This window comes from Cuculus canorus, chromosome 20 (assembly GCF_017976375.1).
Source record: "Cuculus canorus isolate bCucCan1 chromosome 20, bCucCan1.pri, whole genome shotgun sequence".
Taxonomy (NCBI): Eukaryota; Metazoa; Chordata; class Aves; order Cuculiformes; family Cuculidae; genus Cuculus; species Cuculus canorus.
The window spans coordinates 6985328-6997632 of record NC_071420.1 but is presented as its reverse complement, the minus strand read 5'-3'; the positions used below and the strand labels follow the sequence as shown (position 1 = coordinate 6997632).

The 12305-nt window shown below is 52.3% G+C and overlaps 1 protein-coding gene across 1 annotated transcript; it reads left to right on the top strand.

Annotated features, from left to right (window-relative positions):
- The first annotated feature begins 5025 nt into the window (after nucleotides 1-5025).
- On the top strand, nucleotides 5026-10732 carry RHBDD2 (rhomboid domain containing 2). Its single transcript, XM_054085389.1, has 4 exons — nucleotides 5026-5189; nucleotides 6089-6490; nucleotides 6859-7009; nucleotides 9104-10732. Exons 1-4 carry the CDS (start codon nucleotides 5054-5056, stop codon nucleotides 9537-9539), a joined length of 1125 nt encoding a protein of 374 aa, XP_053941364.1. The 5' UTR covers nucleotides 5026-5053; the 3' UTR covers nucleotides 9540-10732.
- Nucleotides 10733-12305: the final 1573 nt, after the last annotated feature.

Below are 12305 nucleotides of genomic sequence, written 5' to 3'. Positions count from 1 at the left end.
TCCAAAACAGGTGTTTAATAGAAGTACTGCAGCTGCAGGCATATGAGAACCACATCCATATACGAATGGTAGCGGACTGTCAGAAACCAGGACAGCTTCTTTTAATTTCTGCTCTGTTTCAAGTGTAAATCTACAGTACATGAAAGTCGAGCTGACTGTAACGTGACAAATTCTTCAGAATCACAGGCGATTTTGTCGTATGGAACCAAGGCACTTTCATTTTTCCAGTATATTCTTACAAAGTTAAATTTATTTTAATCAACCAATGTGGTATTTGCTGAACTACTCAACAAAAACATCACCAAACCCCAGGTCAGATCATACTTACTCCTTATTTTGCCATTTTAAGACTTCAAGAACTGACAGAAGAACTGTATGCTGGATCTCCTATCACACTCAGATATAAACTGAGACTCACGCAGTGCTACAGGCTCAGAACCTCGTGATGTTCATTAGCACAGTTGGTACTGGCTGTGATGTTCGTACTTCCATAAAACCACTTCTGTTTCACCGATTAAAACAGTCCCCTCCAAACCTGCAGCTATTTTAAATTCCCCAGTTGCGAACAGTTTCCAGAGGGTTTTAACAAGAAGTTCCCTCCAATGGGAAACTGAAAAGGAAAAATAAAATCTTACACCTGCATGACCCATCATCCTCATGCGTGCACAGCCTTCGATAAAATCCTGGTGAACAGCTCAAAGCACTCAGGTGAAAATATTTGTCTATATCCATGACATTTCAGCAGTTCTTACTATTAAACAATGTCATACCAATTTATACCTGCTTATTGCCTTCCCTTTGGGAATATTACTTGTCTTCCTCTTTATAAGGTTTCTGCACCCTTAACTCCAAAAACGTACCACCACTGTATCATGCCCACAGATTGAAACATGCAGGGAATCCTAATCAGTCTTTTACTTTGCAGATTTAATTGCTCCGAGCAGAAATCCCCGCACGTACCTCTGCTGGCCCCCCGACTGGCCATAACTTCCAGAATCTAGAAAAAGAAGTAAGTTGTGTTGAGAACCTTCAACTAACATTGTATTCCACTGCTTGCTATAAGAGGGAGAAACATGGGGAGAGGAAGAAAGGTTCAAGAACACTGGATAACGGAGCTCCTTTCCCTGCGGAACGAGGGAGGGCTTCCCCTATATTAAGACACGAGACAATGCTGAGGCCAGGAGACAAGGAGCACAGAAGCGCGGGGCATGGCACAGCTACATCGACGCTGAACTTGCCTTTTGAAGGATCAGAATTCCATTTTCGAGGCGCCTCCTCAAATACTCGGGACTGCACAAGCCCCTCTAATTGCTATCGAACACAGCACCCTCATCAATGAACAGAATGCAGCAGCTTAATTAATCAGGCGAAGCTAAGTAGGTCAGCCCTAGGGAATCCCTTTTTTAGAGCCACAGGGAAGCTCTGCCTAGCAGAGAGGGCACAGACCCAGGCAGAAGCTGGAGATGTAGAACCAGGGATGGAGGAACCATGGCATTGCCATCTTCTTCCCTCCTCTGCCAGCCTTAAGTCGCCCTGGATAACAGCCCTGAAATCTTCCTGTTCCTTCAAACCACTTTAAGAAGTCGACAAACATTGGGGTGCAGTGGCCCAATAAAACTCCCAAAAGCTGCTGCGTCCTCCACAATTCTGGCCTTTCCCACTCACTTCCCTCAACTTCTACACCTAGAAGTGACTGAAAAGCTGAAACAGAATGAAGGAGATGTGGGCAAGTGCCATAAACTATGAACAATTACAACCACTTTCCAATCCAAACACTCATCAAGTTGCTCCAAGCCCATCCCCTCATCTGGTTCCAAGCCCAGCCCTGCCAGTACCTACACGTGTTCTTAAACACAAGGTGAGTAAATCACATTGAGCAGCAGTTTTAATCGTAAAGTACCTCCTCAAGGCAATAAAAAAAATGAGATTTTATATCATGCAAAAGTAACATTTCCCAAAAGCCAAGAGGAGATGAAACATTTCAATTCAGGTCCTATCACATGTGAAACATTCTCCTCCTTTTGCTTTGCTCACAAATATTCTATTGCCTTTTCATAATGAAAAGCATCTAAAATGTGCAGCTCAAACGCGTTTATTGTCTTTAATGAGATGAAGGTAATTTTCTTACATTTCTTCCATGTAAATGACCATGAAGATTATTATTAAAAAGGTAACGGCATTTTACGGTGACGATTTCACACTAGAATTTATATGCCATTAATGTAGCTAATTATAACAAAGAATATTAATGGCTGTATCAGAAAGCCTTCTTGAGCAACGCTGTAATTAGCTGTAAACCAAAGGGCTACATTTAATTCTCCTTAGCTTCTCCCATTCAAAATTTTGCCAAACCACGACATTCTGAAGAAGTTTGAAAGCAACCAGATAAGGAGCTCGTAAAAAATGAATACCTAGAATCCATGGAATTTCCTTTATTTTTCTACATCCCCTGCTGGACCGCTGAGCCTGCAGACTCGGATCAGAGTATTTGGTGGGCTCCGTGGGGACTAGAGTCCAAGTATTTTCAGAAACAACAAAGAGTTTATTCTGGAAATTCCTGGGTGCGCAGGCATTTGTCTGACAAGCTCACGGGAGGATTCCCTGCAAGCCAGGCGGGCACGGCAGATGAGCCAACCTGTGCTCCCTGGGAAGCGTGCTCCTCTCAAGACAGAAATATCTGCTGTCAAAGTCTGAAAGCTGAGGTTCTTAACCCGAGCAAAGACAGACGCAGCAGCGCTCCTGTAGCGTTCTCAACAGAAAAACCACCTCATGTCTAAGCATCTCCATGGAGTAAGAACAGAGCTCGATGGGTCAGTACTGGAGGCCTGGGACAGATGAGTTTTTAGTTTAGCAGACAGTAGGTTTTGTTTACTGCCCAGCTTTACTCCTTAGCAGAAGGCGTAACGGTCTGAGCTTGCTAAACAGCAGCCTCGGCCATGTTGTCTCCTCACGGCAAGGGGCTGTCCTTGCATTAAAGGAGAGCTTTAACAGGCTTTGCTCTGTTTTCACTCTGTCATTCATACGTGTAAGGTGAGACAACACTGAAATGGCTCAACCCTGACAAACAGGGCTCCCTCCAGCAAGCGCTTCCAGCCCTATAATTCCAGCCTGTGGCGCACTACCTCTCCGTTGCTTCACACGGCCAGTGCTGCTGGAGGATGAAGCATCTTCTCATCAAAGCCGACAGAAACAGCAAAGCAAGGCATTCACAGAAGCCCCAGGAGAAGCTGGGCTGTGCATTCATACCCTCTCCACATCCAATGGAAGGCTCTCTGCTGGGAAGAGCTACAGCCAGCACAGCTGGGGCTGTGAGGCTGCTGCCGTGGCCAGGCTGGGGCCCTAGCGGGGTCCCAGAGCTGGTACTGGGACACAAAGGTGGGTCCCATGGGGGGCCATGTAGGGTGTGACCTGAGGGAGGGGGTGCCGACCCAAAGGGGAACACACAGACCTCGCTGTGGGGAGCAGCACGATCACAAGGCATGTGAGAGTCCTACAAAGGGGGGGGCACCCAACCCAGGGGGGTCCCATGGGGGGAAAGAGAGAGGGCTGACGTCTCAGAATAGCGAGGGGACACAGCCCAAAGGGGAGACCTACAATGGGAGGCATCAACCACAAGTCGGGGGCTGACACCTCAGGGCAGGGAGGATATGGGTCAAAAGAGGGGACTGCACCGGGGGGCACAAATCAAACGGGGGTTACAGCGCACAGCCAGGGGTGCATGGGTCAAAGGGGGGCAGGGGCTACACCGGGGGATATGAAAGAGAACGGGGCGGCACAGCCCCGAGGGGGCGCTGGGACCCAAAGGGGAGCCCCCCCCCACTCCCGCCCACCTCGCACCCGACAGGGGGATCCTGAGGGGATCCAGCTCCCCCCCTGCGACACGGGGGGCGGGACCACGGGGGGGCGGGACATGGCAGAAGAGGGAAGGGGAGATGGAAGGGATAGAGGGGGGGATGGGGAGGTGGAAGGGATGAGAGGGGGAGGGGAGGTGGAAGGGATGGAGGAGAGAGGAAGGGGAGGTGGAAAGGATGGAGGGATGGAGGGGGAGAAGGGGAGATGGAGAGGATGGAGGAGGGGAAGGGGAGGTGGAAGGGATGGAGGAGGGGAAGGGGAGCTGGAAGGGATGGAGGAGGGGAAGGGGAGCTGGAAGGGATGGTGGAAGGGATGGAGGAGGAGAAGGGGAGGTGGAAGGGATGGGGAAGGGGCGGAGGAAGGGGAAAAAGGGGCGACAGAGGGACGAAGGGGCGATGGAAGGCGGAGAGGAAAGGGAGGGGATGGGGCAGGGGGAAGAAGGAAGGGGGAGGACGCGAGAAGGGGGAATGGAAGCGGGGGAAGGGGGGAGGAAAGGGATGGGGTAGGATGGGGAGAGGAGAGAAGGGGGCAAGAATGGAAGGGGAGCGGGAGGTGCAGGGGCCGAAAAGGAAAGGGAAGAGGAGGGGAAGCGGAAAGGAGCAAATGGGGGGGAGGGGAATGAAAAAGGGAAGGGGAGATGGAAGGGGACGGTTGGGGCCCCGTGGGGCCGCGGTGCCGGTCCCTACCCGAGGCCATGGCGGCGGCGCGGGAGCGACCGGAGCACCCGCAGCTGGCGCGGACTGCGGGGCGCAGCGGCCAATGGGCGCGGGGGGCGGGGCAAAACCAAGAGACCGCCGCGGGGGGAGGGGGCGGGGCTGAACCAAGACAGCGCGGCTTGGGGGGGGGCCGGACTAAGGTGCCGCGGCAATCAGCAAATGAGTTTAATTAATACCCGCGCAAAGCATGTTGGGCGCCAAGAGGGAACGACGGGGTGATGGAGGTTGGAAACGGGCGCCGCGCAGGCGCGTTGGACTGCGCAGCGTGGCCAGGAATCGATTAAAACGTTAAATGAATCTAAATTAACTAAACCGGTTTAATTAATAAACACGAGTGACGTGTTTAGGGCGCCGAGAGGGAATTCAAACCGCCCCCCCTACTGCCGTGCCCCATGCAGACTAGGCCTTCCGGCGGCCGCCGGAAGTAGCCTGTCTTGCATCGGGAAGTGGGGGGCGTGGGGCCGGAAACGGAAGCGCGGGGCAGCATGGTGGCGCGGGGGAGTTTTCCGCCGGCTGCTACGGCCTTGATGCTGGTGCTGTCGCTCGGCGCCTCCGCTCCCGCCGTGCTGCGGGCAGAGCCCCCCGCCTCGCTGCGGCTTGGCGCCCTCCGCGCGGGGCAAGGTGAGCGGGGCCGCCCACCGGGCGTGCGCGGGCCCCGCCTCAGCTTCGGCCGCCGTGTCCGGGCACTTCTCCAGTCTCTCTCTGGTCCCGCCGCCTCTTCGGGCTTCCCAAGGCCGCCCTGTGCCCCCGCTGCCCCTCCCGAGGCCGGCACCTCAGCCCCCCCGGGTGTCCTGCAGCCCCGTCGCTGGTTCCAGGTGCCGGGCAGAGCCGCGCCGTGCTGCTCGGACCGTGGGGGCTCTGCTTCCCTCGATCCCCCTGGTATTCTTGGGATGATTTTTGCCCCTCGATCCCTCTGTTTCTGCTCTCCACCATGCCGTGATTTCTTCCAGTGTGAGCTCATACTGAATCCAGCCATCTCCTTGCAAGTCTCAGGGCAGCTGGGTTGTACTCGGTTGGGCTCTCAGCTGCCTTTTCCTGCTGTGAGACTGAGCTGATGTGAGGGCGGTGGAGGACTGCCACTGTCCTTAATGAGCACCTAGGAGCACTTCTCGGGGCTCTTCCAGGCACTTGTGAGACACATCAGCCAAAGTTTGGCACTTTGCTCTGTTTATATTTGAGCAGAATTGTATTTAACCGTAACAGTTGCTTTTCTGGCTCCTACCTTCTCTTTTAATGAGACTCAAATACACTCAGACGCTACTGCTTTTTTCCAGGCAGCTTCCCAGGAAGTAGCAGGAGTTGATCTGTGTCTGCAATACCCAAGATAGCAATTGGTTTAACTCCATTTGGTTGTTTACGCCTTGTTTTAAGGACCTCAAGTTCCTTCTCTTCTAAACTAAAAGAGAAATTAAAGCTATTAATTAATCCTGTGGGCTCACTCTCCCTCTGCTCAAGCACCTCATCGTAGTGGGTTAAAACATTTCACTTCTGCTGCCCTTGTAACATGCTGGCATGCTCAGTTTTCAGGTTGGTCACCTACATCTTTGTCTACGAAGACATGGTATCCCTGGCCTGTGGTGCTGTGATCATCTGGTACTTTGCTGGCAGCTTTGAGAGGAACGTCGGCACAGTGAAGCACTGCTTCCTCACCATTGCCTTTGCTATCCTCTCCGCCCTCCTGTACCTCTTACTTGGGAGCATTGTCTCAAGGGTTTCAGAGGTGGAAGATGCCAAAGGGTTCATGCCGGTAGCTTTTGCTACATTGGGAGTGTCCACCACACGCTCACGGATGAAGAGGACTCTGGTTTTTGGGGTCAGAGTCCCAGTAGTGCTGGTGCCATGGTTTATGCTCTGTGGAGCGTGGTTTATCCCCCACTCCTCTCTCCTGTGTAACCTGTGTGGGCTCGTAGTTGGGGAAGCCTGTATCCTTTCTGAGTGCAGAGCCCTGAACCGGAGTGGGATTGCTGGCTCAGGAGGGGGAGGACTTGCTGTGGCTCTCGTTGCTGAGAGGCATTGGCTTTACGGTGTTTTCCGGGGTGCTCGCTCTGCATTAAACTCTCCCTGGCCGTGCTGGTCCTTATCACACCCAGTTCTGCATTTGTTTTTCACTTCATGCTTCCATTTCCCCTGTGGCTTTGGAGAACACAGAGCCAGGAAGGACCGTGGTCTGTGGAGATGGCCCTAGGAGAATTCCCCAGGGAACGTGGTTTGGGGTCAGAGGGGATCGCATGTGGCTGTGTTAGAAACGAGTGTGTTTTGTCTGCAGTCCTTAATGTGCTACTGAGCTCAGATGGTCTTGGCTACTGTTTCCACTTGGATTTTCCAGAGTCAGTGGGCTCTAAGCTGGACCAGGTGTTCCCTTTCAGCCTGCTAAAGCGGATTCCAGGGCTGAGATACGTCCCAGGGTCTCTAGCAGAGAGAAGAGCCTTCGAAAGCAGCAAGTAAGTACAGGGGTTCCTGTGAAAGAGCTTCTGCTCTAGGGAAATGTGGAGGCATTAAATAGGCTTTAAAAGCTGTGTTGTGCTTGCGTCTGTGCCCTGGGTGAGGAGGGGAACATGCTGACCCACTGATGCTTCGTGAGTGATGTGGCTGCAACTTACACTTTACCACACATCAACTCAGTCCAGTCTTTCAGAGAAAGCTGAATTCCAGTGAAAGCCCTCTCATTGCTGCAAGGGCAGTGTGTGCACATGCGAGGGTGTTGCAGCCCGACTGCTGTGAGAAGCGACCTGTGTTCTACCCTAACTTTAAGATTTAGAGCATTTGTTCCTGGCTCCCTGGGGTGCGATCTTTATCTTTGCCACACCTCACCTCCCAGGAATGCTGAGAAGTGAGTCCTGTCCAAATCTCTGTGTGAGCAGAGTGTTGTAAAATGAAGATGTCAGTTACAAAATTCATTGCAGCCTTTTTGATGCATGTTTCCAGTGTCAAGGGAGGATTGTGTCACTGAAAAGAAACCCTGAGGCCTGTGGCTAATGTTCAGGAATGGTTCTAAGTTTGTGTATGACGCAAGCCAGGATAACTCACTTGTATTCTAAATGTCTTGGAAATATAGGTCAAGTTTTTCCTGTTCTAAGATACTGTTTCAGTTTCATAGAAGAAAGATGGTTTCCTAGGAGAGGTTAAATTCTATACAGTTTAAACCGTTGGCTTGCTGTGAGGCATTCTTCAAAGCAAAAGCATTCCCAAGGGTTCACATCTACCCTCAGCTTTGGGAAGCCATACAACAGCCCCTTGTTTGCAGTGGGAGCACAGCCCGGATCCATTAGGGCACTCAAAAGCGTGAGTGCTTGCAGGGAAGATCAGCAGCAGTTGTGGTCTGTTCTTTCCTGCAAGTAGTGCTTTTGGGAGGAGGGATCCGCCCCAGCCTGCTGTATCGGTCCGATGCCACTGCTAATAGCTGCAGTGCACAGTGTCTTGGCTCTGTGTCTAAAACCACTTTCTCTAGGTGCGATGACATAAATAGACTGCTCTGGCTCAAAGGTATTCATGTGAACCATTTGACTGTCTATCAGGGCGTGGGAAGGTGTTTCCAGGGTGCTTCCATTCCTGTGGCTAAATTTGCATGTCTCTGTGCATTAGACACTAGTTCTGTATGTGCTTCTGGGGCTTAGTTGTTATTGGTTTGATTCTTATTCTCAAATAAGAGCTCTTGATGGTTTGGGGTTTTTTTGAGTTTTCCTAAGACTTGCCACCAGATGAGACATTTCTAGGAGGGCCAGGGCTTCGATGTCATGTTTGTATCTGCAAACAAATAAAATGCAACCACAAAACTGAAAACCAAACCCGTGCTGCAAATAAAAGAAGTCCAAGCCCAACTCCTGCAGCATGAGGCAGTCTCTAATTCTTGCTGGGAACCTGGTGGTCCTGCTCTTCATGAAGATTGTGTTGGTCCTTAGCACTCACCCTGGTGCTGTGCATGGGCTGGCAGTGGTCCTGAAGCCCCAGAGGCTTTGGCTTCCAGGTGGATTCCCTCTCTCAATGCATTTTGGTGGAGTGAGTCATGCCTTCTGTTGGCAAAGGCTGTTCCTAGACCTTGCTTCTGAATTATAATAACTTTTATTGTGCTTCTCCTCCTTCCCTTTCCATTCTATTCCCTGGGCCTTTCCTTGCACCAAAGCCCTTTATGGCTCTTTGACAAATAACACTTGGCAGCTGTGGCTTCTCCTGGTTAATGACTTCATAGATGTGTAGTTTGGTGGAAGGCAGGGAGGATGCATACGGAAATTGTAAAGCACAGTGCCATTTTGCTTGCGTATTCCTTGCACAAAGAGACTCAGGGCCCAGACTTGTGCTCATTCCATGGATGTGGAATTGGTGTGAGTTGGAAGTGGGAGCCTCTCCCCTGGGAGGCCACTGAACCCACACTGACTCAAGTGTTGTAAGAAGAACTGCTCTGGTCAGTGAATCTCTGACAATTGCAGTGACCTTTCTGAGCACTGGTCAGGAAGAAATCTGCCCCCAGGGCACTTCCAGGCTAATTGGGCAATGCCAGTTCTAAACAGGGTGTAACCTTCTCTTTTCTTCCTGCCCAGGATTAACCCTATGCCAGGCACCTACCCCACCCAAAGCTATGGCTATTCTTCGTCTCCAGTGCTTCCTGCTTTCCAGATGCAGCACCCCAGTGCCCAGAGCCAAGGGTTTCAACACAGCTGCGTTCCGGGACATGGCCACACTCTGGGACACGAGGGATCTCAGCACGGCCACGCTGCAGGACACAGACTCCCTCCTTCTTCCCCCTGCCAAGCCAGAGTTGCCTTCGGAGAGCGTTACATGCAGGCCCACGCTGGAGCCTCGCCAGGACAGTGCTGCCAGCAGGGCACGTTCTCTCTCCCGCAGCACATGTGCCCAGCTGAGCCACAAACACACACAGGTGTGGGGACCCTGGCTGGGGTTCAGCAAGCATCAGGGTATCCTGCAGCCATGGTGGCTCCTGTTTCAGCTGAGATTTCCAGAGTGCAGCTGTACTGATCCTCCAGGAAGCAGGGAAACTCGTGCTGTGGCAGGATCATTGTGTGATGCTCACAGAGCCGTGCGCTGCTGGTGTCTCTGCTGTACCTGGGGTGGGATTGGTGAGTAGCTCCCATGAAGGCCATTCCCCCACTCCCTGGCATTTCCTTTACAATTGGGTTTTTTTTTTACTTTTTTATATTGTTGGGGTGGGGACTGCAGAGCAGGGTGCGTACAGAGCAGGGGACTGTAGCGCTCGGTGCCTGTGGCTGTAATGGAGGAGTTTCGTTGAGTTGATGGGACTCAAAATTTTTTATTTCCAGCTGTGTAGCTGCCTAACTGAGCCATGTCCAGAAGGAACCTTCTGTCTCTGTGTCTGTAAATCAGCTGAGTGTTTTGTTGTGTTCAAAAAAAAAGTTGCTATGTGCCATGACTGCTCTTGGAGATGGTCCTGTGTTCCTAACATGTCCTGAGAAACCATGACAGCCTCAGGGCTCTTCCGTGCTGTCAGTGAGCCAGGGTTGCAGGCAGCATTGTCAGCTGTGTGCTCCAAAGCACCTATGTGCCTCTTCGTTTTCCCCTCCCTGCAGTGTCTGCAGGTGCCTGGTGTTGACGTACAGCCGCTCACTCCTCCGGCAGCGCCTCTGGGATGGCTGCTGCAGTTCAGTGGGGCCTCACCAGGGCGTGCTTGGGGGAGACGAGAGTGAGCGTGGAGGACTTAGACCTCAGGCATATGGGTAAGCAACTCTGAGGCAGGGAATACCCCTGGCCAGGGAATTCTGGAGGAGGATGCAGCTGTTTGGAAACCAGCCTGGAGTTGATGGAATGCCTGGAGTTGGTGGTCTGCTCCATCTCATCTGTGATCATTTCACTCATCTGTGGGATCACAAATGGTCTTTGCTTCATGGTCCTGTTTTCCTGGCCTGCTAATAGCAGTTGCATTGTTATGTGTTTAGTGTGGGATGAGAGCAGGATAACTTGTTTGGAACTTGAAAGAGAGTTTCTGATGCCAAGAATGAAATGTAGAGATAACACTGAAATGTGGATACTCCACTCTCATTAGAGTGCCTTGATTTTCCTCCTTGTGAGGTCCTTGCCTGTAAACCTTGGAATCAACCGCTCTTTTTTCCAGAAATGTGCGGAAGGGTGTTGTAGGCTAGCAGCAATCACAAATGTTGTTTACCTCCCAATTGTAAACTTGAAATACAGTCTGAAAGGCAAACAACTGTGTTTCCTGGTTTGCTTTCAGGTGGGGAGCAGAGCGTGCCACTCCAGGCGGTGGCCATCCACAGTGGTGGGGACTGTGGGGCTGTTTGAGTCTGGCTGCATGGCTGCCACGGCACCTGCCTGTCACTTGCAGCGTGCTGCTTGGCGGGCAACGGCCTGCAGACGGACACTTGCAAAGGTAAAGAGGGTTTTAGAGTGAAGTTTGTTCCCTGCCTTCCCCAAAGGCATTCATTTCACAGGGAAATACTGCCATATAAATCAGCCAAGGACCTTCTGCCTTTCCAGCAGTGGAGTCCAAGCGACTCCCAGGTCCCCAGGACTGGTGGCAAACCCAGAACTCCTCATCCAGGGAAGGGAAATTGCTGGGAGAGAGGGAAAAGGTCGGGATGAGACATTGCAAATGTGTCTGGAAGCTGAAAGGAGGAATTACCTTTGTAAGAGAGGGAAGTAAAAATCCTGAGCTCACTGGGCTTTGGCATTTGCCTACACAAGCTCACAGCAACACTGGTCTCACGCTGCAATACCAGGGTGTTTCCTTGCAGGGGAGACAAAGAACTGAAGTTCCTAACAAAGGGGGTAGGAAAAGGAAAGGAAAAAAGCCAATAAAGCCCCAGTTCGGCTTGGGCTGGCTGGCTGTGGGAGGCAGGCTGTCCATGAGCGTATTGTTTTGTGCTTCTAGTGCGTTCCCAGTAAATCTGCCACTTCTTTCAAGGTTGGGATGTCTTCTCCCCTGGGTGCGTAGGGAGTGGAAGGCCCCACGGGTTGCCCCTTTTTTCCCTGTGGGTCACGGAAGGGTGATGAGATTCTAGGGACAAGTGCTGGGATCCTGGCCATTCCCCTGCGCTCAGGGCAGTGGCCCTGCCATGGGATGGATGCTCCAGGAGAGATGGTGCTTCTTTCCCTCTGCTCTTCCACACCCACTGTAGGGCAAGAGAAAAGCAGAGAAGGTACACGGGGAAGCAGAACTGGGTCTGAGCTAAATCACCTCCCTGGCTGGGAGTGAGCGGGGTCCTTCAACCTGAGGAGGCCTGGCAGGAGACATGGATGTTGGGTGCGTCCTGGCTGCTGCAATCATTGACCTGTAGCTGTTTGCCCTGTTGGAATCACCCTGGGAGCTTCCGTGGGGTTGATCCCTGAGCTGAGGCGGGCAGCAGTGGTGCCTGAGCAGCTCTGTACACTGGAGCCCTCTGCTTGGGTGCCATCATGAAAGGGGTGTCCCTGCAGGCTTTGCTACCCCAGAGAGATGCTTTTGGGTGGGAGCCCACTCCTTGCACCCCTTCTCATGCCCCTACTGACCCTGGAGTCCCTGCTGACTCCCGATGTGGACTTTGCTCCTTCCTGAGGGTTTTATTGACTCAAGTGAGTGCCCACACGGTGCCAGGTGCAGGGCCATGACCTGGGCTGGGCTGGGGTTGCTCAGAGGGGTTGGGACCAGCTCTGTCCCTGGGCTTGGCGGAGCAAGACCTCCGTGGACACAAAAAGGGGAGAGGAGAGCACCAGCCCCTTGGGATCTGGGCTGAGAGACCTCTCCTGCGGGCACTGTTGGGGCTGTTTGAATCA